Source organism: Hemiscyllium ocellatum, chromosome 23 (assembly GCF_020745735.1).
Source record: "Hemiscyllium ocellatum isolate sHemOce1 chromosome 23, sHemOce1.pat.X.cur, whole genome shotgun sequence".
In the NCBI taxonomy this organism is placed as follows: Eukaryota; Metazoa; Chordata; class Chondrichthyes; order Orectolobiformes; family Hemiscylliidae; genus Hemiscyllium; species Hemiscyllium ocellatum.
The window spans coordinates 17,698,910-17,725,768 of record NC_083423.1 but is presented as its reverse complement, the minus strand read 5'-3'; the positions used below and the strand labels follow the sequence as shown (position 1 = coordinate 17,725,768).

At 42.4% G+C, this 26,859-nt stretch overlaps 1 protein-coding gene across 4 annotated transcripts in view; it reads right to left on the bottom strand.

Moving 5' to 3' along the window:
• klhdc10 (kelch domain containing 10) overlaps positions 1-24,599 on the bottom strand; it is a 41,820-nt gene extending 17,221 nt beyond the window's left edge. Inside the window, exons 1-2 of one of the 4 annotated variants that reach the window (XM_060842728.1) lie at positions 24,348-24,599; positions 3,122-3,214 (exon numbers count right to left, since the gene is read on the bottom strand). In XM_060842728.1, coding sequence (XP_060698711.1) covers positions 3,122-3,214; positions 24,348-24,414 — 160 coding nt within the window. In that variant the 5' untranslated portion in view covers positions 24,415-24,599. Of the gene's footprint in view, positions 1-3,121; positions 3,215-21,382; positions 21,423-24,347 lie in introns of those variants that run through there. The other 3 variants (XM_060842729.1, XM_060842731.1, XM_060842732.1) reach the window with 3 other exon arrangements.
• Positions 24,600-26,859: the final 2,260 nt, after the last annotated feature.

Below are 26,859 nucleotides of genomic sequence, written 5' to 3'. Positions count from 1 at the left end.
ACCAAAAAATTAAATAGGGAATCTGAAGAAAGCTCTTCATGCTGAGAGAGTGGCAAGAATGTGAAACTTGGTCATAGAGGTGAACTTGTTAAACGAAATCTAGACAAACATATGGATGGGAGAAAACAATGGAGGGTTAGGATTATATTGTTCGAATTCGATGAAGGTGGATTGGTTGGACCCAGAGCTGGGAAATCTCAGGAGCCTTTCTGTGGCATTAACCCATTTGGTATATTTCTAATATAAGTAATCAGGGGGAAAAGCCTCAAATTAGTAGCTCCAAGTGATGCTGGTAAAACTTTTCATCTCTACATTTGAATCAGAAGTGGCTCATTTTATTACAGCAGTTCACTACAATTTTCACTAAAAAGTAGAGATGAAATTGTGGGTGCACATGCTAGAAAGTGTAAATCAATTACAGGCCTAGGGAAGGTCTTTCAAAATACAACCTCCTATCTTGGGACTTGTTGCAATTACAGGAAGAATCCTGGGATCCCCAGATTTAATAATCAAACACATCAATGATCTAAAGAGTATGATAGTATCACACAGCCCTATTCTCTTAATATACAGTAATAAAACTGTAAATGCCAGTAACCAACAGATATAAAGAGCAACAGAAAAGCATCTAAAGATCACAAAGCATCACTGAACCAAACGTAACCTTGGAGTTTGCTTATCCAGCAAAGGACAGTATGTGCACCCTTGGCTTTGAATGTACCACTGCGCGTTTCCAGTTAACTGTTTTGTATTTTGATCAGTTGTTAGAAACAAAGTTAACAAAAATAAATGCAGGAAAAGCCAGCTAAAGTGGACACAGTATGTCAGAGGTTTTCAAACTAGATCCTACAGGGTATAAAAAGGACAGTGAGAACTTGACGAAAACAATGAGAAATGTTCTAATGCAGGGGTGTACCGGATGAAAGTCTAGGGTTGTTCTCTTCATTGATGCTTCCTGTTGAATGTTTCCCAATTTTGTTCAGGATTTCCTGCATCTATAATATTTTACCTTTTGCTCTGGCTGATAAGTTAATCTGAGCTGGAACAGTGCTAGGCTCACTGATTAGCTTCAACATGCCTGACTGGTTAGGAGTAGTTACAGCACAGAGGAAAGCTATTCAGCCTGTTAGGTTAGCACTAGGTCTCTGAAAGAGCAACTCATCTAGTCCCATTATGCAGCCTTTTCCTCATAACCCTGCAAATCTCTCACATTGTTGTCTAATTCTCTTTTTAAAGGCAAGTACCTCCACTGCACTCAGTGTATTCCAGATCCTTACAACTAGCTGCGCATAAAGGTTTTCCTAACATTACCTTTGGTTCTTTTGAAAATCACTTTGGATCGATGTCTTCTCATTCTTAACCCTTTAACCATCAGGAATGGCTTTACTCTATCTACTCTATCCCAATCTTTCAAGGATTTTCAACACTCCTTATCAAATCTCCTTTCCAAGAAGAACACCACCCTCTTTACCCAATCTACGTGATTGAAATCCCTCATCTCAAGAACCACTCGTGACACCCTCATGCCTTTAGATTCTTCCTAAAAGCACAATACCCAGGACCAGACGCTTAGCGGAAGTTGAATAGTTTTTACACAAGATCACCATAACTACTTTGCTTTTGTACTCTATGGCCCCATTTTAAAAGTCCAGAATGCCATAAGCTTCATTTACCACACTTCCAATCTGTTCTGCTACCTGCAACGATTTGTGCACATAAAACCCCAAGGTTCTCTTCATAATTCTATCCTCACTTTACTTTCCATTTCCAGCTTCTTTCCTCAATGTTTGTTCTCTCATAATTTCTAGGCAGGATGGAATGCTAGGATTGAGAATGGCTCTTTAAGAGGTACTTTATCCAGGTAACCACTTTCCTGAAGAGGTAGCATAATGAATCATATACTCAACCAATATCTACACATGCATGGACACTGTAGGGAAAGGCTGCATGATGTCTAGAAAATAGACCTTGAAATGCTAATCTGGCAATTCAGAAGCTGATTTCATGATCCTAATGCCACTCTGACTGAGATCATCAATTGCCAGTAAATGAAAATTGGACTATCCTGATCTGAACTGCTCAGCTGGCTAAAAACATTTACTCATAGTGGGAATCCTTACTGTCAGAATGTTATGATGCTTATTTGGTCTGGTACACATAATTACGGAGTTTCACATCAGGTATCAGCATACGTTCAAGTAGTTTCACTGCAGGAATTCTACTCTTTAACCACACATCTTCCCCAAACAACAGGCATCAATAAGTGCATCCCAGCAAATCCTCAGTTTATCAAAGAGTTCAAACATTCAATCACTAGACATGTTTAAAATCAAAGAAGCAAGGAGCAAAAGAAGTCAGATAGATGCACACCACATAAAAGTTAGGAAAACAGGAAAAAATGTGTATTGAAGTAGCTTATAAAATAGCCCATGGGTCAATGAGATGAGTTTCTGGAGAACAAGAAGACTAGAGAAGCTGGTGGAGCTGTGATACAAACATTTTGGATTTAATAACCCTATTTTTTTCCTTGAACAGCATTTTTTCAATTAGATATAAGTGAAAGATGAGAACTTGGGTCTTTTCAGGGCTGATTATTAATGACTACTGTTGGTTACAAACTCATATGGCAGCAATGTAGTTGTAATTTTAGACATCATCTATCAATCTGAGACAGCCCAGCACCCTCAAAAACAGTGACTGGAACTTGCCCTCATTCAGTGATAGAAAAGAAGTTCCATTATCAGTAGCCAGACCACCTCCAAATAGAACTCAGTTTTATCACATCACTATAGGGTCAATTACTCCAAAGCCTTTATCAAAGATCGAGCAAGCCAGAAATGTCTAAATGAGAATGTCAAGCAGAGATAAATTTATATAGAGTGCTGACTGGCAAGTTTGCTTACAGGGAGCAGGGTTGAATCTGATCATGAAACAGAATCAGAGGACTTTACTTGCATTTAAATCCATTACACAGGTCTTTTCCTCATGGGTGAGAAAATGTTGCACACAATCTTTTAGGAGCAAGGAAGAAGCATAAAAAGGGAAAGAGGAAGAAAAAGTGGATTGACAGAAGATAAAAGTCTCACAAACTACACACCAAGATATCTGTCAGTCCACCCACCTGTCTTTAAAAACCTGTAAGGAATCCTGAGACTGGGGCAGGGTTGGGTGAAGAGTCTCCTAACGGGAAACCATCTGACTTTCTTCTTAGAGCCTGTCACCACAATTACCAGCAATGAGTCAGTCATGAACAGCAACGCAAACAAAATGGGGTCAAATCACACAAAGCAAAGAGAGGAACCTTGGGGTATACTCTCCTTCAGCCACGAAGGAAGGGGAAAAACCCCCATTTCAAACTTAAAATGCACTTTAATCCTGTTAAATAGCAAAAATAAAATAAATATACCACACTGTTCCTTTCTGTCAACCTACACATAGTATTACAGAGTAAATAAAGAGAAACTATTTCCAGCATTGGTAGCAGCAGCAACTAATGGACACAGATTTAGTGATTACTAAAAGAACCATAGGAGATATAAGGGAATAAAACTTAGGCAGTAAGCTGTTGCAATCTGGAATACACTATCTGAAAGGATTTTAAAAGTAGATTCAATAACTTTCAAAATATATTTGGATAAGTGCTTCATGGGAAATAAATTGCAAGGTCAAGTAAAGAGCAAGGATGGATGGACTATTTGGATAGACTGTCTGAAGAGGTATCACAACTACAATGGACCAAATGGCATCTTTCTGAACTACAGGAATCTTTGATCTGTTACAGAAAATTAAGACAATCAGGACAATTCACTGCTGTTGTAAATCAACAGAAATATACACACAGACCACAATGTTGGGGAGTGTGGCATGAAGCGATTTTGTTTCTGCACTGCTGCCATTTTCTGTACATGGCATCGGACAGGATACTTACTGTTGGTCAACCAAAACAACAATACAACGGGGAAAAAGAAAGGACAGTTGTTAACTGACTAGGCAGAAATTCAGGTAGTATCTGGTTATACCATCTCACAAAATACCGATTCACTGAGAAATCCATCAATACATGTGATCATTTTTCAGATATTTTCTAATCAACTTGCTCAAAGATATTATGACATAACTCTGGAGCAGGCAGGATTTGAATCTCAACCTCCTGACTCAGAGGGAGGGATGCTACCACAGCACCACAAATGCTCTTATCATTTGCACAGATTCTAAGTGACATTAAATTCACATGAGCTTTGTGATATTTCACTAACTCCTTTTCAAATTCATTTTGCAAACATGCACTTTTGAAGGCATTGTTGAAATAGTAGAATATCGTTTACAAGTATCCAAAACATTGATAACACATAGGCAAACAAGGCACCAGCAAAAACAGATTCGATTGGAACTAAAAACATTATATTAGATCCATGTGAACAATTTTCTTTAGGGTTAGTGGGGAGTACAATGGTTTGTCACCAACCACAGTGGTAAGATTGCTCTTTTAATTCACTATAAGCCTCAAAATAAGCACTGGCCTTCCAGCATGGACAAGGTCCTTTTCTTTTAGGAATAATGTCTGTTAATATGACATTTTCACCTACACACCCCTCTCCTCTCCCACTGTCTCCCACCACCACCCCCCTCCTTTTCATTCTCTTTCACCTATTTCCTAATTTCATCTGCACTTGCTGGGCTAAAGGTCCCCAAGTACTCGTGGTAATTTCTATGTGTGCACCAAACTGTTGAGTCAACTATAGTGCCCATTGAAGCAAAGCATAATTCTTCCATAATGCTTCCAGTGGGATTCATTGAACAGTGATCAGGGACCTAAATGTTTTCCTAACGGAGACACCAAAGGCTATCCATAATGCACTGACTGGTGCTAGGTACCTCACTGAGGTTTTAAAAAAATAATTTGTTGGTATGAGCCATGAGTTGAAGGTGATCTTTTGTATTGTGAACAGCAGCTTATGTTAAAGAAAAACAAACAGCCTGTAAAAAAAAGTTCGTTTTTGATCAAAATACTCAAACGTTTAAACTCTCGACAGGCAGTATTCTCAAACAGATAGCAGGTGTTTGAATGTTAACAGAGCCAGTCAGATAAAAGAGAAAACAAACTTCAAACTAGGTATGAGCGGTAACTTTTCAGAAGGACTGGGTCCGCCACTTTCCGTCATTTATAGAAATGATTTGGATGCGAGCATAAGAGGTATAGTAAGTTTGCAGATGACACCAAAAATTGGAAGTGTAATGGACAACTCCTCAGATTACAACAGGATATTGATCAGATGGGCCAATGGGTTGAGAAGTGACAGATGGAGTTTAATTCAGATAACTGCAAGGTGTTGCATTTTGGGAAAGCAAATCTTAGCAGGACTTATACACTTAACGGTAAGGTCTTAGGGAGTGTTGCTGAACGAAGAGACCTTGGAGTGCAGGTTCATAGCTCCTTGAAAATGGAGTCACAGGTAGATAGGGTAGTGAAGAAGGTGTTTGGTATGCTTTCCTTTATTGGTCAGAGTATTGAGTACAAGAGTTGGGAGGTCATGTTGTGGCTGTTCAGGACACTAGTAGTAGACCACTGTTGGAATACTGCCTGCAATTCCGGTCGCCTTCCTATCGGAAGGATGTTGTGAAACTTGAAAAGGTTCAGCAAAGATTTATAAGCATGTTGCCAGGGTTGGAGGATTTGCGCTAATGGAGAGGCTGAACAGGCTGGAACTGTTTTCCCTGGAGCATCAGAAGTTGAGGGCTGACCTTAGAGGTTTACAAAATCATGAGGGGCATGGATAGGGTAAATAGACAAAGTCTTTTCCCTGGGGTGGGGGAGTCAGAACCAGAGGGTGTAAGTTTAGGGTGAGAGGGGCAAGATATAAGAGAGACCCAAGGGACAACTTTTTCACACAGAGGGTGGTACATGTATGGAATGAGCTGTCAGAGGATGTGGTGGAGGTTGATACAATTACAAATTTAAAAGGCATTTGGATGATATATGAATAGGAAGGGTTTGGAGGGATATGGGTTGGGTGCTGGCAGGTGGGACTAGATTGGGTTGGGATATCTGGTCAGCAGGGACGGATTGGACCAAAGGGTCTGTTTCTGTACTGTACATCTCTATGACTGATTGTCAAAGCTACAGGGATTTGATTACTCTCTAGTTATCCTCTCATTATCAACTTACTGAAAAGTCAGAGAACAAAATCTCAGTTATAAAGAATTAAATGGATAGTCCCTCGGAGCCTACAGGATCATTGCTTCGTCTCTAAATACATTGGGATTGTATCTTGCATTGATCAATGTGGAAAAAGTTTAAGAAAACTGGCCAGTCACATCTCATTTGCTTTTGGTTTAACCCTTAACTGTCTGTCTTTGAGAGACTGGGGGCTAGAATCAAAAGGCTGAGTTTAAAAATCACAGACATTAATTAAGATTACCTTGTTGTTTAAAGTTTGCTGTTTAATATTAATAGAGAGGCGGACAGAGCGCGAGAGACAGAGACACACCCAGAGAGAGAGAGAGAGACTTAGTCACTTACAGAGAGCATCATCCAAATAAGGCAACATCTATATTAATTGGGTGACCCTTATACTCAGCAAGTATCAAGAGTAAAAATTAAATCATCTGGCATTTCACAATGGATGCTCCTCACCTTGTTAACTAGCATTACATGATGGATGTTAACTGGCATGATACAATGGATGTTCTTTACCTCATTAAACCACTACCCTTGTCTCTAGCACCTCATTGTTTACTGCAAGTTCTTATCTGGTCATGCTAGCTGAGCCTCTCTTTCCATACCTTATACACTTTTTCAACTGTATCAACCAATATTGGTGATTGACATCTGTGTCAGTGTCAACACTGTGGGAGATTCTGTCTTTCAAATTAGACTTGAAATAAAGGCCCATCAAACCCCTCAGATGGATGCAGAAAGCTTCTATGGCAAGATTCAAGGAGCCAGAGGAGTTCCAACTGTGTTGGCAAATATTCATCCCATTTTAAAAAATTGTCACATTTGTTCCTAAGTTAGCCGATTCATTTCCTGCATTACAAAAGGAACTACACGTTAAAGTGATTAATTGACAAAACTTTTTCAAAGGCAAAGGACATACATAAAGGATTACATAAAATATAAATTTATTCTTTTTGAAGGAAACAAGAATCAGCACAGCATCATAGAATCATTCATACAAACATTTGACCGATAACAATCTTAACCTTGCATCTTCCATTGGATATTTTTTGACCATCAGATCATAATTATACAGCTGAAGGATTCAGCACGATCCGTCTGTCTTCTCCGCTCCCATTGCCTTACAACTTAAGAAAAAAAAAAGTAACAAAGGAGAAACAGAGTTTCTCCCAAGAGTGCCCTTGTCATACACAATGCCATTCACAAATCTGTTGTTGTTTAAAGGTCTGAGGTAAGTAATTTCAAAAGCCTTTTAAAAATAAATGCTTAAAATTCTTAAAACTACAAACAGAGGCTCCACTCAGAACCTCTTCTCATGTTAAGTGCGACTACTTTATGGAACGAATAGTATGGCTTAACACTCAACTCATGGTGCTATCAAATATCCTTTGCCTTATCCATCAACAGAAAGCAAAGCCTTTTACCACTGACGGCTAACAGACCCTCTCCCCCAGCATGTAAACCATGTTGATCAGAAGCAAGACAGGAAGTCTATTCTTGACCTAATATTACTCTTAGCCAATCATAAACAGACATTTTAAAAAACAGAATTCTATGGAAAAGGTCATGTCCGGTTTTCTTTATGCCATAAAGGGCTTGAGGGGACACAAAACTCCACAGACTGCATCAATTTCCTAGAGGGCTGTTACTTGGTCTCGCTTGCTCCTAATATCTAGCATTTCAAGTTGCAGACAAACTAGTCTTCACGAACATCCTCCTGATGTGATTTTGCTCGGTCATTTTATAAGGCAGTTCAGTGTGTAGACCTGGAGTCATATCGAGGTCAGAAGCAACACAGTAGATACTCTTCCTAAAGGGATTAGTGGATTGTAATAACAGTCATTTTACTGATACTAGTTTTCTTTAATTTCTAAATTATTAAAAATCAAATTAAATTTGTCAAACTGCCCGTTGGGATTTGATTTCACATTTTTTTGCCTTTCTGCATTATTTGTCCAAGGTTTGGCAGTTGTCTAATAACATGAATATAGTAGTGTATCCTACACAAATGAGAGAGTGGTACATTCAAAATTGCTATCCACTAATGGAAAGCCTTCCCGAAAAACTGACATTTCCACTACACAATTCCTATCAATAAAACTGAATATCCTCGACGACTGACTACAATCCTAGAAATGAACCACCAAGGCATGATGTCTGCACTGGACCATAAACACTCGCTTGCAGATCATAAATAATTAATAAAGAATTACAAGGAATTACAGTACTACTGCTGTCAAAAATTTGAAGAGAAAAATGAAGTTTGGAGAAACAAGCGTGAAGAATCGATGGAGTGCTGACAGAACTGGCTTTAATTACATTGGAGTTGAATGTACTTATTGGGTATGCATTTTACGTTAGGAATAAAGTTCATATAACGTCACTACAATTTCATTTTGTAAAATTAAGAAACCGATGCCAAAAGGGTCACTATACTTAACATCTGCTTCACTTGAGCTACTGGGGAACTGATAGGGTTAGAGGGGGTTGGAGATTGGGCAGCACACTTCAGAACATATCCAATCTGTATATGGTTGTTAAGTGGAGTATTGACCAGTGTGTTGACAATTCTTAAAATGACTGTCTGTTGGATCAGCATGTTTGCTCAAGCTTTCAACTCTCACTTCTAAAAAATGGTCACTCGCACTTTGGTGTTGTGACTTCATTCAGTGGATCATGTGATCATTTTGGGAAATGCTTTGGACCTTTGACATACCATAAAATTAATTTGCTATCCAAATTTGCAGACCAGTTTCCTTGAAATACCTTCCTTTGATTTGATACCAGAAGGAATTTGACACCAGCATTTGGCATTTTTGTTAAAGATAAAAGGTAAAGTTGCCGTAATCTTACCATACCATAGGGCTGCTCTGTCAGAGAGAAACAACTGGTGATGGTTTAACCTGAGGGTCACCAGGACAGTCCTTCAGGACAGTCCTTCATGGTAACCTCAGTCAGTCCTGGAACTGAAACCACTCTGGTGGCATCACGCTGCATTGCAGACCTGCAGTCCAGTCAACCAAGCTAATTGAACCCCTATTTTTCTTAACAGGGTAGAAAAGAGAGATTGGAAATCAAAAAAAAAAGTCTGACTCTGGAAAAGTTAAGAAAATAAACCTGAACACTCAATTCACCCCAGATGATATTAAGATCAGGCTCAAGATACTTGATATTTCAACGGCTATAGGCCTTGATACCTTTTCAGCAATAGCATTGAAGACTTCTGCTTCAGAATTTGCCACTCTCGGCACCAAGCTGTTTAATATAGCTACGGTGCTGCCCTCACCTGACAGCAATGGAAAACTGATTCTAGATTAGAGTGGTGCTGGAAAAGCACAGCAGTTCAGGCAGCACCTTAGGAGCAGCAAAATCGACATTTCGGGCAAAAGCCCTTCATCAGGAACACAGAGAGAGCCTGAAGAGTGGAGAGATAAATGAGAGGAGGGTGGGGGTGGTGAGTGGGGGAGGGGATGAAGATAGGCAGGTAGGGCAAGTCATGGGGACAATGCTGAGCTGGAAATTTGGAACTGGGGTAAGTGTGGGGAGGGGGGGGGGGTGAGGAAACTGTTGAAGTCCACATTGATGCCCTGGGGTTGAACTGTTCCGAGGCTTAAGATGAGGCGTTCTTCCTCCAAGCATCTGGTGGAGAGGGAGCGGTGGTGGTGGCGGCCCAGGACCTCCATGTCCTCGGCAGAGTGGGAAGGGGAGTTGAAACGGTGGGCCACAGGGCAGTGTGGTTGATTGGTGCGGGTGTCCCGGAGATGCTCCTTAAAGCGCTCTGCTAGGAGGCGTCCAGTTTCCCCAACACAGAGGAGACCACATCGGGAGCAACAGATACAATAAATGATATTGTATGTGCAGGTAAAACTTTGATGGATGTGGAAGGCTCCTTTAGGGCCTTGGATGGAGGTAAGGGAGGAGGTATGGGCACAGGTTTTACAATTCTTGCAGTGGCAGGGGAAGGTGCCAGGATGGAAGGGTGGGTTGTAGAGGGGGTGTGGACCTGACCAGGTAGTCACGGGGGGAGTGGTCTTTGCGGAAGGCGGAAAGGGGTGGGGAGGGAAATATATCCCTGGTGGTGGGGTCCGTTTGGAGGTAGCAGAAATATCAGTGGATGATTTGGTTTATGTGAAAGTTGGTAGGGTGGAAGGTGAGCACCTGGGGAGTTCTGTCCATGTTACGGTTGGAGTCTGAGGGCGGAGGTGCGGGATGTGGACGAGATGCGTTGCAGGGCATCTTTAACCACGTGGGAAGGAAAATTGCGGTCTCTAAAGGAGGAGGCCATCTGGTGTGTTCTGTGGAGAAACTAGTCCTCCTGGGAGCAAATACGGCAGAGGCAGAGGAATTGGGAATACAGGATGGCATTTTTGCAGGAGGTAGGGTGGGAAGAGGTGTAGTCCAGGTAGCTGTGGGAGTCGGTGGGTTTGTAAAAAAATGTCGGTCGTCATTAATGGAGATGGAGAGGTCCAGGAAGGGGAGGGAGGTGTCAGAGATGGTCCAGGTAAATTTAAGGTCAGGGTGGAATGTGTTGGTGAAGTTGATGAATTGCTCAGCCTCTGCCAACTGCCAGGTATGCCTTGCACACAAAAAGTAGGACAAATCCAACCCAGCCACTTACTGTCAGAGATGTGCAGCACGGAAACAGACCCTTCGGTCAACTCGTCCATGCAAATCAGATATCTTAAACTAATCTATTTCCATTTGCCAGCATGTGGTCCATATCCCTCTCAACCCTTCCTATTCATATACCCATCCTGAAGCCTTTCAAACATTGTAATTGTACAGCCTCCACCACTTTCTCTGACAGCTCAGTCCATACACGCACTATCCTCTGCGTGGAAAAAATTGCCCCTTAGGTCCCTTTTAAATTTTTCCACTCAGCCTAAATCTATATCCACTAGTTCTGGACTCACCCACCCTAGTGAAAAGACTTTGTCTATTTACCTTATCCATGCCCCTCATGATTTTATAAAGCTCTGTAAGGTCACCCCTCAGCCTCCAATGCTCTAGGGAAAACAGCCCCAGCCTATTCAGCCTTTTCCTGCAGCTCAAATCCTCCCACCCTAGCAACATTATGGTTTATAAAATCATGAGAGGCATGGATAGGGTAAATAGACAAGGTCTTTTCCCTGAGAAGGAGGAGTTCAGAACTAGAGAACATAGATTTACAGTGAGGGGGGAGAAATTTAAAAGGGTCCTAAGGGGCAACTTTTTCACAGAGGGCTGTGTATGTGTAGAATGAGTTGCCAGAGGAAGTGGTCTTATCAGTCTATCATTGTTCATCATTAAAATGATGGAACGGTTTGTCAACAGTGCTAACAATTAATGTCCTAGGCCCAAGCATCTTCAGCTGCTTCATCAACGACCTTCTCTCAATCAGGGCTGAAAGGGAGATGTTCACCAATGATCGTGCAATGTTCAATACCATTCATAGTACCTCAGATACAAAAGCAGCCCAGTCTCATGGCAGCAAGACTGATCATCTAGGCTTAGGCTGAAAAGCAGGAAATAACATTCGCACCACACAGATGCCAGGCAATTACCAACTTCAATAAGAGACAATCTAACCATTATCCCTTGACAATCAATGGCACTACTTACACGGATTTCTCCCACTAACATTCTGGGGGTTACTAACTGGACTAGCTATGAAAGGCTTATGCCTGAAATGTCGATTCTCCTGCTCCTCAGATGCTGCCTGACCTGCTGTGCTTTTCCAGCACCACACTCTAGACTCTGATCTCCAGCATCTGCAGTCCTCACTTTCGCCTAGCCATGTAGATACAGTGGCTACAGGAGCAGGACAAAGGCTAGGAATCCTGCAATGAGAAATGCCCTTAAGTCCTCAAAGCCTGTCCAAAAAGCACAAGTCAGGAACATGATAGAACACTCTCCTGGTGAGTGCAGCTCCAACACACAAGCAGCTTGACACCATTCAAAACAAAGCAGTCTGCTTGATTGATACACTCAGAAGCAGCAGTACCATCCATTAAATGCACAGCAGAAATTTACTAAAGCTCCTTAGATAGCACCTTCCAAATCCATTAGCATTTCCATTTAGAAGGACAAGGGCAGCAGATATTGGGAACACTAGCACCAATCAGACCGATTCCTGGGATGGCGTATCGTGGCAGACAAGATTGGTTAGAAGTACATTTACACGAATTCATTGGGGGGGGGTACACCGCATAAGAACCTCAACTTCTAACAGGACTACACAGGGTGAAAGGTAGGAAGGTTCTTTACGATGACTGGAGAGTCCACAACCAAAAGATCACAGTCTAAGGATATGGGGCAGGCTGTTGAGGACTGAGGAGGAGGAACAACTGCTTCAACCAGGGAATGATGAGCCTGTGGAATTCTCTGCCAAAGAACAAAATTCAAAAGGCTATAGGGAGAAAACAGGAACAGGTTACCTATTTGGATAATCAGCCATGGTCATACTGCATTGTAGAGCAGGTTTTAAAAAGGACCAAATGGCTACATCTGCTTTTTCACTGTTTCTACTTTACATACAAGCCACTCACCATCTGGTCTTAGAAATATACTGTGACTTTTTCAATGTCATTGGATCAAAGTCCTGGAATCCCAATATGGGGGCGTACTCAAAACACATGGATTGTAACAATTCAAGATGACAGCTCACCACCACCTTCATGAGGTTATGTCAGGCCAGGTAATAAATGCTGGCCTAGCCAGTGATACCCCATCTTTGATGAGCGAATTAAAAAAAAAATTGATGGCATAGACTGTATCAGCAGATAAACAAAAGAAAAAAAAGTCAAAAATCTGTTCACATAGGGATATTAGTAGACTCAAGCAGTGGTTAGCAGCTTGGACTTGTGTTCCATCAACAGACAATCAAATCCCACGTAAGCTGGGGAATTCATATTCAGTTAAATAAATATGGAATAAAAAGTTATTACTAGTAATTTTAATCATGAAATGGCGGTCATTAAAATCCCTCTGTTTTACTAAAGTCCCTTAGAAGAGAAATTATTTTGTCCTTACCCAATCTGGCCAACACGACTCCAACCCCACAGCAATGTGGCTCTACCTTAACTACTCTCTAAAACAGCCTGGACAACCATCTATTTTAAATCAAGGTTGCAGTTCATCAACTCCAAATGCAATAAATGCTGACTTTGCCATGAATGCCAACATTCATTAAATAATTGTAAAAGATGCAGAATGCTTTAACACAGTTGAATATTAAGGCTTGACTGGATCATGACGAGGGAGAATTGGTCATATACTTGAGGCAAAGGAGTAGAAAAAAACAATTTTACTCTATTCTGCCAGACCGACATCACTCCAAGATTGCTGCGCTCTTGCAACTGCAATCTACTTTTAATTGCTTGGCCATTGGCAGTGATGCTTTCAACTTCCAGAATCCCAAGATCTGAAATTTCTTCACTCAACCTCCGAATATCTTGACCTCTGTCCTCCTTGGAGGTGATCTGTGAAACTTCTCTTAGAAAGGTGACCAAAGGCTTGTTTAATCTCCTTAGGCAGCTCAGTGTCAGATGTTGTTATAAAACATATACCACCATTTTACATAGTGAAGTGCTGCAAATAACCTTAGTTGATACAGGAAAGCGACAAAACAAAGTGCAGCACATAGTCCCCCCCCACCTCCAAAAAAAAACTCGCATCAACCAGAGCCTGCATAAGAAACTGAGTGATGGTTAAGTAACAAATACTTAGAACAGGAATTATAGTCAGTGTAACAGCAAAGAAAGAAGTAATGAGTGGAGTGCCAAAGGTTTGCTGTTGAATCCAATACTGTTTAAAAGGTTGGGTGGAAGTACTCTATGAAAAGGCAGAATGTGACCTATTTTGATGCACAAAAGCAAATGCCAGCAGCTCACAGAACATTACAGAGCAATGCAGGCCCTTCAGCCCTCGATACTACGCTGACCTGTAGAACCAATCTGAAGCCTATCTATCTTACACTGTTCAATTTTCATCCATATGTTTATCCAAATGACCATTTAAATGCCCTTGAAGTTGGCAAGTCTACTACTGTTGCAGGCAAGGTGTTCCACGCCCCTACTACTCTGAGTAAACAAACTACCTCTGACATCTGTCCTGTATCTATCACCCCTCAATTTAAAGCTGATGTCCCCTCATGCTAGCCAATGCCATCCAAGGAAAAAGGCTCTCACTGTCCACCCTATCTAACCCTCTGATTATACGTCTCAATTAAATCACCTCACAACCTTCTTCTAACAAAACCAGCCTCAAGTCCCTCAGAGTTTCCTCACAAGACCTTCCCTCCATACCAGACAACATCTCAGTAAATCACCTCAGAACCCTTTCCAAAGCTTCTACTTTCATTTTTCCTATAATGCGGTGACCAGGACTGTATGCAATACTCCAGGTGCAGCTGCACCAGAGTTTGATATGACTGCAACATGGTTGTGGCATTGAAACGCAATCCCTCTATCAATAAAAGCTAACACACTTATGTCTTAACAACTCTACCAAACTGGGTGGCAACTTTCAGGGATTTATGTACTTGGACACAGATCCCTCTGCTCAGCTACACTACCAGGAATCTTCCCATTATCTCAGTGCTCTTCATCACTGTTGTTCTTTCCAAAGTGAATCAGCTCACACTTTTCTACATTAAACTCCATTTGGCCCTCTCAACCCAGCTCTGCAGCTTATCTCTTGTCCTTCTATAACCTGCAACATCCTTTGGCACTATCCAAAACTCTACCAACCTTAGTGTCATCCGTAAATTTAATCACCCATCCAGGCCATTTATAAAAATGACAAACAGCAATGGGCGCAAAACAAATCCTTTGATATCCCACTGGTACCTGAACTCACCACCCTCTGTTTTCTTTCAGTTAGCCAATTTCTGATCCAAACCAATAAATCACCTTCAATCCCATGCCTCTGTATTTGTGCAATAGCCTACCTTGGGGAACCTTATCAAATGCCTTATCGAAATCCATATACACCACATTAACTGCTTTGCCCTCATCCACCTGTTTGGTCACCTTCTTAAAGAATATATTCCTCTCTAGAGGATTATAAATTCTCTCTCTTATAACCTTTTCCAACACTTTACCCACAACCAAAGTAAGGCTCACTGGTCTATAATTACCAGGGTTATCTCTGCTCCCCTTCTTGAATGAGGGGATAACATTTGTGGGCGGCACGGTGGCACAGTGGTTAGCACTGCTGCCTCACAGCGCCAGAGACCCGGGTTCAATTCCCGACTGACTGTGTGGAGTTTGCACGTTCTCCCCGTGTTTGCATGGGTTTCCTCCGGGTGCTCCGGTTTCCTCCCACAGTCCAAAGATGTGCGGGTCAGGTGAATTGGCCATGCTAAATTGCCCATAGTGTTAGGTAAGGGGTAAATGTAGGGGTATGGGTGGGTTGTGCTTCGGCGGGTCGGTGTGGACTTGTTGGGCCGAAGTGCCTGTTTCCACACTGTAAGTAATCTAATCTAATCTAATTTGTTCTCCTCCAGTCTTCTGGCACTCTTCCTGTAGACAATGACAATATAAAGATTGAAGCCAAAACTCTGCAATTTCCTCCCTGGCTTCCCAGAGAATCCTAGGATAAATCCTATCCAGCCCAGGGGACTTAATTTTCACACTTACCAGAATTGCTAACACCTCCTTGTGAACCTCAATCCCATCTAGTCTAGAGCCAGTATCTCAGTATTTTGCTCAACGACGTAGTATTCACACAGGAAAAAGACAAACGCAAAATATTCACTTAGTGCTTCTCCTACCTCCTTGGATTCCATGGTCAACTTCCCACTATTGTCCTTGATTGGTCCTAATCTTAATCTAGTCATTTTTTTTTATTTCTGATAGAAGATTGATGAGGGCAGAGCAGTGGATGTGACCTATATGGACTTCAGTAAGGCGTTCGACAAAGTCCCCCATGGGAGTCTGATTAGCAAGGTTCACAGGGAGAACAAGCTCAAAGGTAGAAGACAGAGGGTGGCCATGGAGGGTTGTTTTTCAGACTGGAGGCCTGTGCCCAGTAAAGTGCCACAAGGATCGGTGCAGGGCCCTCTACTTTTTGTCATTTACATAAATAATTTGGATGTGAGCATAAGAGGTACAGTTAGTAAGTTTGCAGATGACACCAAAATTGGAAGCGTAGTGGACAGCAAAGAGGGTTACCTCAGATTACAACTGGATTTTGACCAGATGGGACAATGGCCTGAGAAGTGGCAGATGGAGTTTAATTCAGATAAATGGGAGGTGCTGCATTTTGGGAAAGCAAATCTTAGCAGGACTTATAACTTAATGGTAAGGTCCTAGGGAGTGTTGCTGAACAAAGAGACCTTGGAGTACAGGTTCATAGCTTCTTGAAAGTGGAGTCACAGGTAGATAGGATAGGTGAAGGCGGCGATGATATGCTTTCCTTTATGGTCAGAGTATTGAGTACAGGAATTGGGAGGTTATGTTGCGGCTGTCCAAGACATTGGTTAGGCCACTGTTGGAATATTGCGTGCAATTCTGGTCTCCTTCCTATCGGAAAGATGTTGTGAAACTTGAAAAGGTTCAGAAAAGATTTACAAGGATGTTGCCAGGGTTGGAGGATCTGAGCTACAGGGAGAGGCTGAACAGGCTGGGGCTTTTTTCCCTGAAGCGTCGGAGGCTTAAGAGTGACCTTATAGACGTTTACAAAATTACAAGGGGCATGGATAGGATAAATGGACAAAGTTTTTTCCCTGGGGTCAGGGAGTCCAGAATTAGAGGGCATAGGTTTAGGGTGAGAGGGAAAAAGATATAAAAGAGACCTAAGGGGCAAGTTTTTCACAGAGGGTGGTACGTGTATGGAATGAGCTACCAGAGGATGTGGTGGAGGCTGGTACAGTTGCAACATTAAAGAGGCATTTGGATGGGTATATGAACAGGAAGGGTTTGGAGGGATATGGGCCGGGTGCCAGTCAGGTGGGACTAGATTGGCTTGGGATATCTGGTCAGCATGGACGGGTTAGACCGAAGGGTCTGTTTCCATGCTGTACATCTCTATGACTCTATGACCTACAGAAAGGATTAGGGCTTTCCTTGATCCTATCTGCCAACGACTTCTCATGTCCCCTCCTGGTTCTTCTCAGCTCTCTCTTTAGGTCCGTCCTGGCCAAGGTGCAACTCTCAAGCGCCCGAACTGAGCCTTCACGTCTCATTCTAAGATAAGCCTCCTTCTTCCTCTTGACAAGAACTTTAACTTCTTTAGTGAACCAAGGCTCCCTTGCTCTACCATTTCCTCCCTGCCTGACAGGCACATACTTATTCAAGGACATGCATCAGATATTCATTGAATAAACTTGACATTTCAATTGTGCCTATCCCCTGCAGTTTCCTTCCCCATCCTAAGCATCCAAAATCTTCCCTAATCGTATCATAATTGCCCTGCCTCCAGCAATAATTTTTTCCCTGTAGCACATACTTATCCCTTTCCATCGTAAAGTAAACATAGCCAAATTGTGGTCACTATGACCAAAGTGCTCACCTACCTTCAAATCTAACACCTGGCCGGGTTCGTTACCCTGTACCAAATCCAATGTGGCCTCATTCCTTGGCCTGTCTACATACTATGTTAGGGGACCATCCTGCACACATTGGACAAAAACTGACCCTAGGTGAGTTTTGAGAAGATTTGTAGCTCGGGTTGAGGCTCGCTGAGCTGGAAGGCTCATTTCTAGACGTTTCATCACCCTACTTGGTAACATCTTCAGTTGGCCTCCAGGCGAAGCACTGCTGATAATTCCTGCTTTCTATTTATAAGTTTGGGTTTCTTTGGTTGGTGATGTCATTTTCTGTTCTTTTTCTTGGGGGTGGTAGATGGGGTCTAATTCGATGTGTTTGTTGATAGAGTTCCGGTTGGAATACCATGCTTCTAGGAATTCTCATGAGTGTCTGTTTGGCTCGTCCTAGGATGGATGCGTTGTCCCCGAAGTGGTGTCCTTCCTTATCTGTATGTAAAGATACTATGAGAGAGGGTCATGTCATTTTGTAGCTACCATCAAAATGGTAGCCCACAAACCCACCAACACACTAAAAGAGCAACTGATGAACTTGAAAGACCCTATACAGACAACAAGCAAAACTAATGTCATTTACAAAATACCGTGCAAGAACTGTAACAAACACTACATTGGACAAACAGGCAGAAGACTAGCCACCAGGATACATGAACACCAAGTAGCCAAAAAACGACATGACCCTCTCTCACTAGCATCCTTACATACAGGTAAGGAAGGACACCACTTCGACGGGAACACATCCATCCAAGGACGAGCCAAACAAACAGAGATACACACGAGAGTTCCTAGAAACATGGCATTCCAACCAGAACTCTACCAACAAACACATCAAGTTAGACCCCATCTACCAACCCCTGAGAAAAAGGGCAGGAAATGATATCACCACCAGAAATGACATCAACTCAAAGAAACCCAAATATATAAATACAAAGCAGGAATTATCAGCAGTGCTTCGCCCAGAGGCTCCTGAAGATGTTACCTAATAGGGTGATAAAATGTTTGGAAATTAATCTTCCAGCTCAGCAAGCAAACCTCCATCCAAAAACTGACAGATCTAAAATACTAGAACTACAGTATTTCCAGTCAATATTCGGAAAGTTAAAGACCCCCATAACAACTGTCCTGTTACTCTTGCTCCTATCCTTTCCTCTACATCTCTGGAACTATTCCGAGGCCTATAGAAAACTCCCAACAGGGTGACCTCTCCTTTCATGTTTCCTACCTCAGTCCATACTACCTCAGTAGACGAGTCCTCAAAAGTCCTTTCTGCAACTGTAATACTGTCCTTGACTAACAATGCCAAACTTCCCCCTCTTTTACCATCATCTCTGCTCTTACTGAAACATCTAAATCCCAGAATCTGCAACAACCATGCTGACCCTGCTCCATCCATGTTTCTGAAATGGCCATAACATCGATTTCCCAGATACCAACCCATGTTGCAAGTTCACGCTCCTTATTCTGAATGCTCCTAGCATTGGAGTAGACACACTTCAATCCACGTTCCTGCTTGCAGTGTACTCTTGCAACCTTGAAACCTTATTTCTGACCTCACCACTCTCAACCTCCTGGACACTGGAACTACAATTTGGGTTCTCATCCCGCAACTGAATTAGTTTAAACCCTCCTGAACAGCATTAGCAAATTTCCCCTCCAGGATATTGGTATCCCTCTGGTTCAGGTGTAGACCATCCTGTTTATAGCGGTCCCACCTATCCCAGAATGAGCCTCAATTGTCCAGGAATCCGAATCCATCCCTCCAGCCAAGTGTTCATCTCCCCTCTCCCCCTCTTCCTTGCTTCATTATCATGTGGCACGGGCAAAAAGCCAGAAATAAAAACTCTTGTTTGTCCTAGCTCCAAGCTTACACCCTCGCTCCCCAAATTTCTGCCTTTTATCCCCATTCCTTTTCTAACTTATGTCATTTGTCCCTATGTAGACCAGGACTCGGGGTTGCTCCCCCACCTCAAGAATCCTGAAAACACAATCTGAGACATCACAAACCCTGGCACCTGGGAGGCAACACACCAAACGTGAGCGCCCCTCATTCCCACTGAACCTCCTATCTGTAGCCCTAACTACGGAGTCCCAGTGACTAATGCTCTGCTCCTCTCCCCACTTCCTTTCTGAGTAACAGGGACAGACTCTGTGCCAGAGACTTATACCCCATGGCTCACCCTGGTAAGTCATCCCTTCCAACAGTATCCAAAATGGCATACTTGTTATGGAGGGGAATGGCCACACAGGACTCCTCTACTGTCTGCTGCTTCCCTTTCCATCACCTGACTGTCACCCATCTGCCTTTTTCTTGTACTTAAGGTGTGACTACATCCCTGTAACTCCTCTCAGTCAACCTCTCCATCTTCTGAATGATCCAAAGTTTATCCAGCTCCAGCTTGCTAATGTGGTTTGAGGAGCTGGAGGTGGGTGCACTTCCCGCAGATGAAGTCAGCAGGGACACGAGTGGTGCCCCTTACCTCCCACATTCTGCAGGAGAAACAGTCAACTGCCCCAACCTCCATTCCCATTATTCTAAACTCCCAAAGAGACTATTGAACAATAAAGAATAAAAAAAACGCCAATGCGGCGCACAAAACCTTTTTTTTGTTAGAGGAGGAGGAAAATGGGTGCGAGACACTTCCTAAAGTAAAGTAGCGTTGCATAACGCAACTGCCCAAATATATTACTTGGCTTACTCAGCGGTTCTGTGCTCACTCCTGCTCAGCGTGCGCTCCTCCTATTCACAAGCTAAGTTTTTAATGCAGTGATTTACCTTCCTGGCAACCTCTCTCCTTGCTGCTCCCAAAAAAATGGAGCACAATAAAACCACTAGCAAGGGCATGCGATATGCAAGAAAGGGAAAAGTAGGAAAGAAATTCCTTTTATGCGACTGTTCTAACGATTTAAGCATTTCACATACTTAGTTTCTATTTAATTAGAAACACAACTGCTAAATTTAGAATGATGCATATAATGCTAAAAATCTCCTGTGGCATCCTAGGCAGAACATGTTCTGCAAAACACATTCAGGATAACAGTAACATGGAAAACTTTGTCATTCATTAGCCATATTTGAATTCACCATTGTTTAATAACATTCATTAGACTCTGTAGCTTGGTTACAAAAACTATTGGGTGAACATTGGTTACTTTATATAGGTCAATTTAGCGCATGCAGACATTGTGGTTATAATGTTTTGTCTTGAAGTGTCTACAAAATACTAATGCAAATGACAATTTTTTTTATACTGGCTTCTTACAATTTGATTTGAATAATTTTATGTAGGATGTGACAGACAAGATAGGAAATACAATATATTGGGATGATCTTATAGAGATCTGTCAAATCATGAGGGACAGAGAGAGGGTAGATAATCAAGAGCTTTTCTCCATGGTAGGGGAGCCTAAAACCAGAGAGCAGAAGTTTAAGGTGAGAGGGGAGAGATATAAAAGGGTGCAGAGGGGCATTTTGTTTCACACAGAGGGTGGGGAGTGTCTGAAACAGGCTGCCAGAGGTAGTGGTGGAGGCAAGTACAATTTAAGAAACATTTGGACAGGTATTGAAGAGATATAAGACCTTATGACCATAAGACATAGGAGTGGAAGTAAGGCCATTTGGCCCATCGAGCCCACTCCGCCATTCAATCATGGCTCATGGGCATTTCAATTCCACTTACCAGCATTCTCCCCGCAGCCCTGAATTCCTTGTGACATCAAGAATTTATCAATCTTTGGCTGAAGATACGGACCAAACACATGCGAACTGGTTTAAATTAATGGTGAAAACTGGGTAGCTTGGACAAGTTCGGCCGAAGGGCCTATTTCCATTCTGAAAACCTCTATGACTCTATGAAAGATTTAAGCAAATACTAGCAAATCTCAATTGCCCATGGTGTAAACTGTTTCACTTTTATAACAGAAGCGCACTATCAACAAATAGACTGTGAAAAGTGTTACAGGAAATAGGACAGCATGCCAAGACCACTAATTGTAACATTACAGACATGCACAAGGTCTATGTACAACTGAGTGTTTAGTACTATATTTCACACACGCACCCTTTATCTAAGTTGATAAGTAAAGCGGTCCAAATCTATACAGGGTTTTGGTACAGTAAATAGGGGAATCTATTATCTCTGGCAGGCCAGTCAGCAGCTAGAATAAACATATTTAATACAGTTAGTAGAAGAACGAGATTTTTTTTTTTGAAAATACAAGCCTTGCGATTTGGATTGTGCTTCCTGAAAGGATAGTGGAAGCAGATTTCAATTGTCACTTTGGAAAGAGAATGGAATATTCAGGGGAATTTTCAGGTCAATGGAAAAAGAGCTGAGGGTTTAAACAAAATAGATCTTCCAAACTGTCAATACCAGTATATAATGGCCAAATAGACTACTTCTGCGCTGTACGATTCTATGATTCTTAGTTTCATATTCCCATCTGTCTTTGCCCAATCTAACTATGCCATATCAGTTTTCATTCCAAGCTCTCACTCTTAAATCACTTCATGGTTTAGTTTAATGATTTCCTCCTGCCTTCTGCTTCCACAACACTAAACCCTCAACCCTCACTTCCACTGCTGATTACTTAGCCAATGCTTTCAGCGTCTGGAAATCCCAAATCTGCCAGTTCCTCTCCACCAATCCTCCCATTTCCTCAGGAACTTCTCAATTCTTTCCTATATACGCTCAAGTGCCTGTTATATCCCCTCCTACTGTAAATAATGTTTTCTCTACACAAGAAACATAACACTGTCCGATTGTGCTGCTATAATTCTGACTATTCTACTTAGAACTTTACAATAAAGCCCAAAAATAATATCAAGAGGAAATCTTACAACCCTATGAACCTATTTTGCCATCCAGCAAGATCATTCCCAATCTTCTGTCACAATTTTTCTTTCATGCTTGCTCATTATGTCCCTCAAACCAGAAGTCAAAATCACCGTATTGCAGAGTTGAATATATTCAATGATGCGGCTCATCAACCTTGAGATAGAAATTCACAACCCTTTGAGTGCAGAGCTTTCTCATCTTATTACAAATAGCCAAACAGCCAATCCCTTATTCTCAAATAGCAATCCCATGTTCTAGCCAGGGTTAACAACAGTCATTGCCTGCACTGTCATACTCCTTCACAACCTTACAGATGAGATGACTAAATTCCAACGAATGTTAGCCCAATTTACTCAGCCTCTCTTCATTGGAGAGATCCATAATTGAATAGACCCCTATCCTAGAAATCAACATTCACTGTACTGCCTCCAAAATATAATCCTTCCTCAGCTAAAAGAGACCAAACTGTACACAGTATTCCAGGTACAGTCTTACCAAAGTCCAATGGCAATTGCAGGCATCTTGCTGCAATTACATTCATTTTCAATTTGATAGGTTTAATCAAAATAATGGTGGTTACTAACTTTCCAGTTGCACTCCACTTACTTCTGAATGAACATCTAGAATTTATATATAACTTTAATCTATTTATATACAAATGCAAGAAGTCTATTATTAAATAATCTAACCACAAGAACAGCTGCTGCCTCACAGCACCAGGGACCCACATTCAATTCCAGCTTCGGGCGACTGTGTAGAATTTGCACATTCTCTGTGTTTGCGTGCGTTTCCTCCCACGACTCACGTGGGAGGAATCCAATCCAAAGATGTGCAGATCAGGTGAATTGGCTGTGCTAAATTGCCCATTGTGTTAGATGCATTTAGTCAGAGGGAAATGGGTCTGGGTGGGTTACTCTTCGGAGGGTTGGTGTGGACTTGTTAGGCCGAAGGGCCTGTTTCCACACTGTAGGGCATCTACTCTAAAAAAATTCTAAAGGGGTTATATTTATAGGCATGTTTAGGCATTAACGTAACCATCATAACACATCTGCAAATGTGTTGCTGGTCAAAGCACAGCAGGCCAGGCAGCATCTCAGGAATAGAGAATTCGACGTTTCAAGCATAAGCCCGGCTTATGCTCGAAACGTCGAATTCTCTATTCCTGAGATGCTGCCTGTCCTGCTGTGCTTTGACCAGCAACACATTTGCAGCTGTGATCTCTAGCATCTGCAGACCTCATTTTTTACATCATAACACATCGTCTGCCTTGGTGTCTAGATAACACGAAAGGGAGCAGGTGGAGATGCTGACTTGACAGTTACAGCTATTTGCACATGTTGAGGTCTCAATTTGCACGAACTCCCTTTTCACATACCACCGACTATAACGGAGAATGCAATGGCCATAAAATATGCCAAATGGGAGAGATGCAACAAAAACTAATTCTGACTACGAGGTTACAACAGATCATGCTTAAGCTTATGAAGTGGACAATGATTACAAAGTTATGGGTGAATAATGTCATGTCTTTGCAGTGATTGGTTGCTGGTTAAATGTAGTACCTATCGAAGGAAGCAAATTTCGGCAGGGAAAATGACTCGTTATGGTTATTAACAAATGACCAGGTATCATTCTACTTATGTTGTCTAGGAACAACTATATAATAAAGAGAACCTTACAACCACTAAGTGATTCCTGAAGTGTTGCACTGCCCAATTGCTCACACTTAGGAATCTCTCGGTCTACCAGCGGCCCGTTATTAGTGAACGGTGGGTTGCTTTCGGCTGGAGGTGCAACAGACACTGACCTGGCGGCCCGGCCTGCGGCCTCCCGGTTACCTTCACGAACTGACTGAGAAGCGGCGGCTCCGACATCCCCACACAGCGGCCGCCAAGCGACCCGACACCCGGGGGGGAAATAAAAACCCCAGCCCACTCTCTTCCTTCCCTCCCCACACCACCACCACCTCAAAATTAAATTAAAAAGAAGCCAGCAGTGCCTTAGCACTGATCAAACAACCGCCACCGCCGCCGCCGCTGCCTCACGCACAAACTCCAGCTCACATCCCGCTCTCCTCCCCTTCACAACATAAACAGGCCGCCGCCGCAACCAATCAACAACCGGCTTTTCACCAGCCCGCCCAATCACCGCCCGCCTTATTGTGAGGTGAGACCATTCAGTGACAACCAATCGAGCTCTAAGTGATCAAGGATCCTGGATGAGCGCGGCAGTTCAGGCAGCGCCATCGACGTCAGGGCTTTAGCCCGAAACGTTGATTGTCCTGCTCCCCGGAGGCCGCCTGAACTGCTGTGCTCTTCCAGCACCACTCTGATCCAGCAGCTGCAGTCATTGCTTTTAACCTAAGGTCAAGGATCCAGCTGCCCTCCCCTTCCAAAAAGGCAGGCAACGTTAAGCAAGTGTCGATGCCATCGTTCACTTTGATGGCAACGGGTTCGCGTCTAGGAGCCCTCTCCCATGGCTCTGCACGAACAGGGACTGAGGGTTACCTTTAGGTACCCGAATAGAAATGACTTGCATCGAGACGGCTCCCTTTCGTGACCCCAGGATGACCCCCAAAACGCTTCACAATCAATGAAGTGCCTTCAAAGTGTTGCAACTGTTGTAATCCAAGTAAATTTCAGCAGCTAAATGTCACACAGCAAACTCCCACACACAGCAATGAGATCAATGATATCTATAGTAAACATCGGCGACGGCTCTTCTTCAAGAGAATGCCTTAATTGGTATCTTTCACACCCATCTTAGAGGGCAGGAGAGACCTGAGGTTAACATCTAAACCAAACGGAGTAGTTTCAACACCAGAGCACTCCCTCAGTATAGCACAGAGCAATTAGTCTACATTGTCTGATATTCCTGGTACAAAGGCAGGTGCGACAGCTGAGATTTGAGTGCTTGCAGGAATGGTGACGGGGAGGGAATTGGAAGGGGAACAGCTCTATGCCTGGAAAGAAAACCTGTGTTGCTGCTCCTGAAAGAGCTTCAGTGGACCTTCGCTGCTTCGATTCAAACCACCTGATGAAGGGGCAGCGCTCCGAAAGCTAGTGCTTCCAAATAGTCCTATTGGACTGTAACCTGGTGTTGTGTGATTTTTAAAAACTTTGTATACTCCAGTCCAACACCGGCAGCTCCAAATCATAGATTCAAGCATGAATAATACCCAGGTCATTGATACGCTCGTTGGGTCGCGAAGTCAAATTGAATGTATTTTTGTAAGTTTCATTACAAAATATCTCCAACTGATCCACCCCCTTCATTGGCTATCCAACAAATCAATCTTTGTAAACATCATTTTCCCCACATCAACAGCACGATTCCTGATTGCAGCCTAGTTTATTTCACCCACATTTTATGCATATTAACTGAAACTGTTCAAAGAAAACGAACAAGAAATGTTATTTTTATAACGCTCTTGATTTTTTTTCTCTCCGGCAATGCTGTGTGTTCAACAGGTTGCACACACCTTGGAACCAAGACATCAGTTCCAGCTCAGGGATAGTCAGTCATCTTGTTTCTGAGTCAGAACTCTCGGTTCAAGTTCCAGTGGAAAATTTGACAAAAATAAATCAAATAGTACGCTCTCGTACAATGCTGCTACATTTGAGATATCGCATGTGTTGGATTTCAGATGAGAGACTCACCCTCCCTCTTCGGTGATGTGGAAGACTCTGCGTGTTATTTTGCAAAAAGAGTAGGGAGTTATACTGTTCTGGTAATTTTCCTTCCACAATCTACATCACAGATATAGATTATTCAGCACACTCTCACCTTGCCATTGATCGTAGTTTATTGATGGTTACTGTGCTTCTTAAATTAAAAATCACACAACGCCAGGTTATAGTCCAACAGGTTTAATTGGAAGCACACTAGCTCCACTTAAATTACTCCACTTAAACGCTTTGGAACATGTTTTTGTGAAAGTTGCAAAGAAATCTACTTTGTTCAATTCTTACAGATCCCACGGAAAGCTGGAAGGGTTGGCAACAATTGATCCCCCTGAGAATCACCTCATCATGGAGACAACTTCACAAGAGTGGCAGGGAAAAAGAACCAACATTGATAATGCCTTAATAGTTCTGCATCAAATTGACGAATGAGAAATCCAATTAAAATATTAATTTGGAATTATGCCGTTATTTTAGTCAAAATGTTTCATTTGATGTCTCTCGTTGCTTTAGAAATTTTTCAAATGCACTTGTAAATTGTATCAATTTTTAATTTTGTTGCCGAAGGTCAGTTAGTTGTGGTTAAGGTTTGTGCTCCGGAACATTTGTACAATGCACGTTGTAGCCGTGGGACAT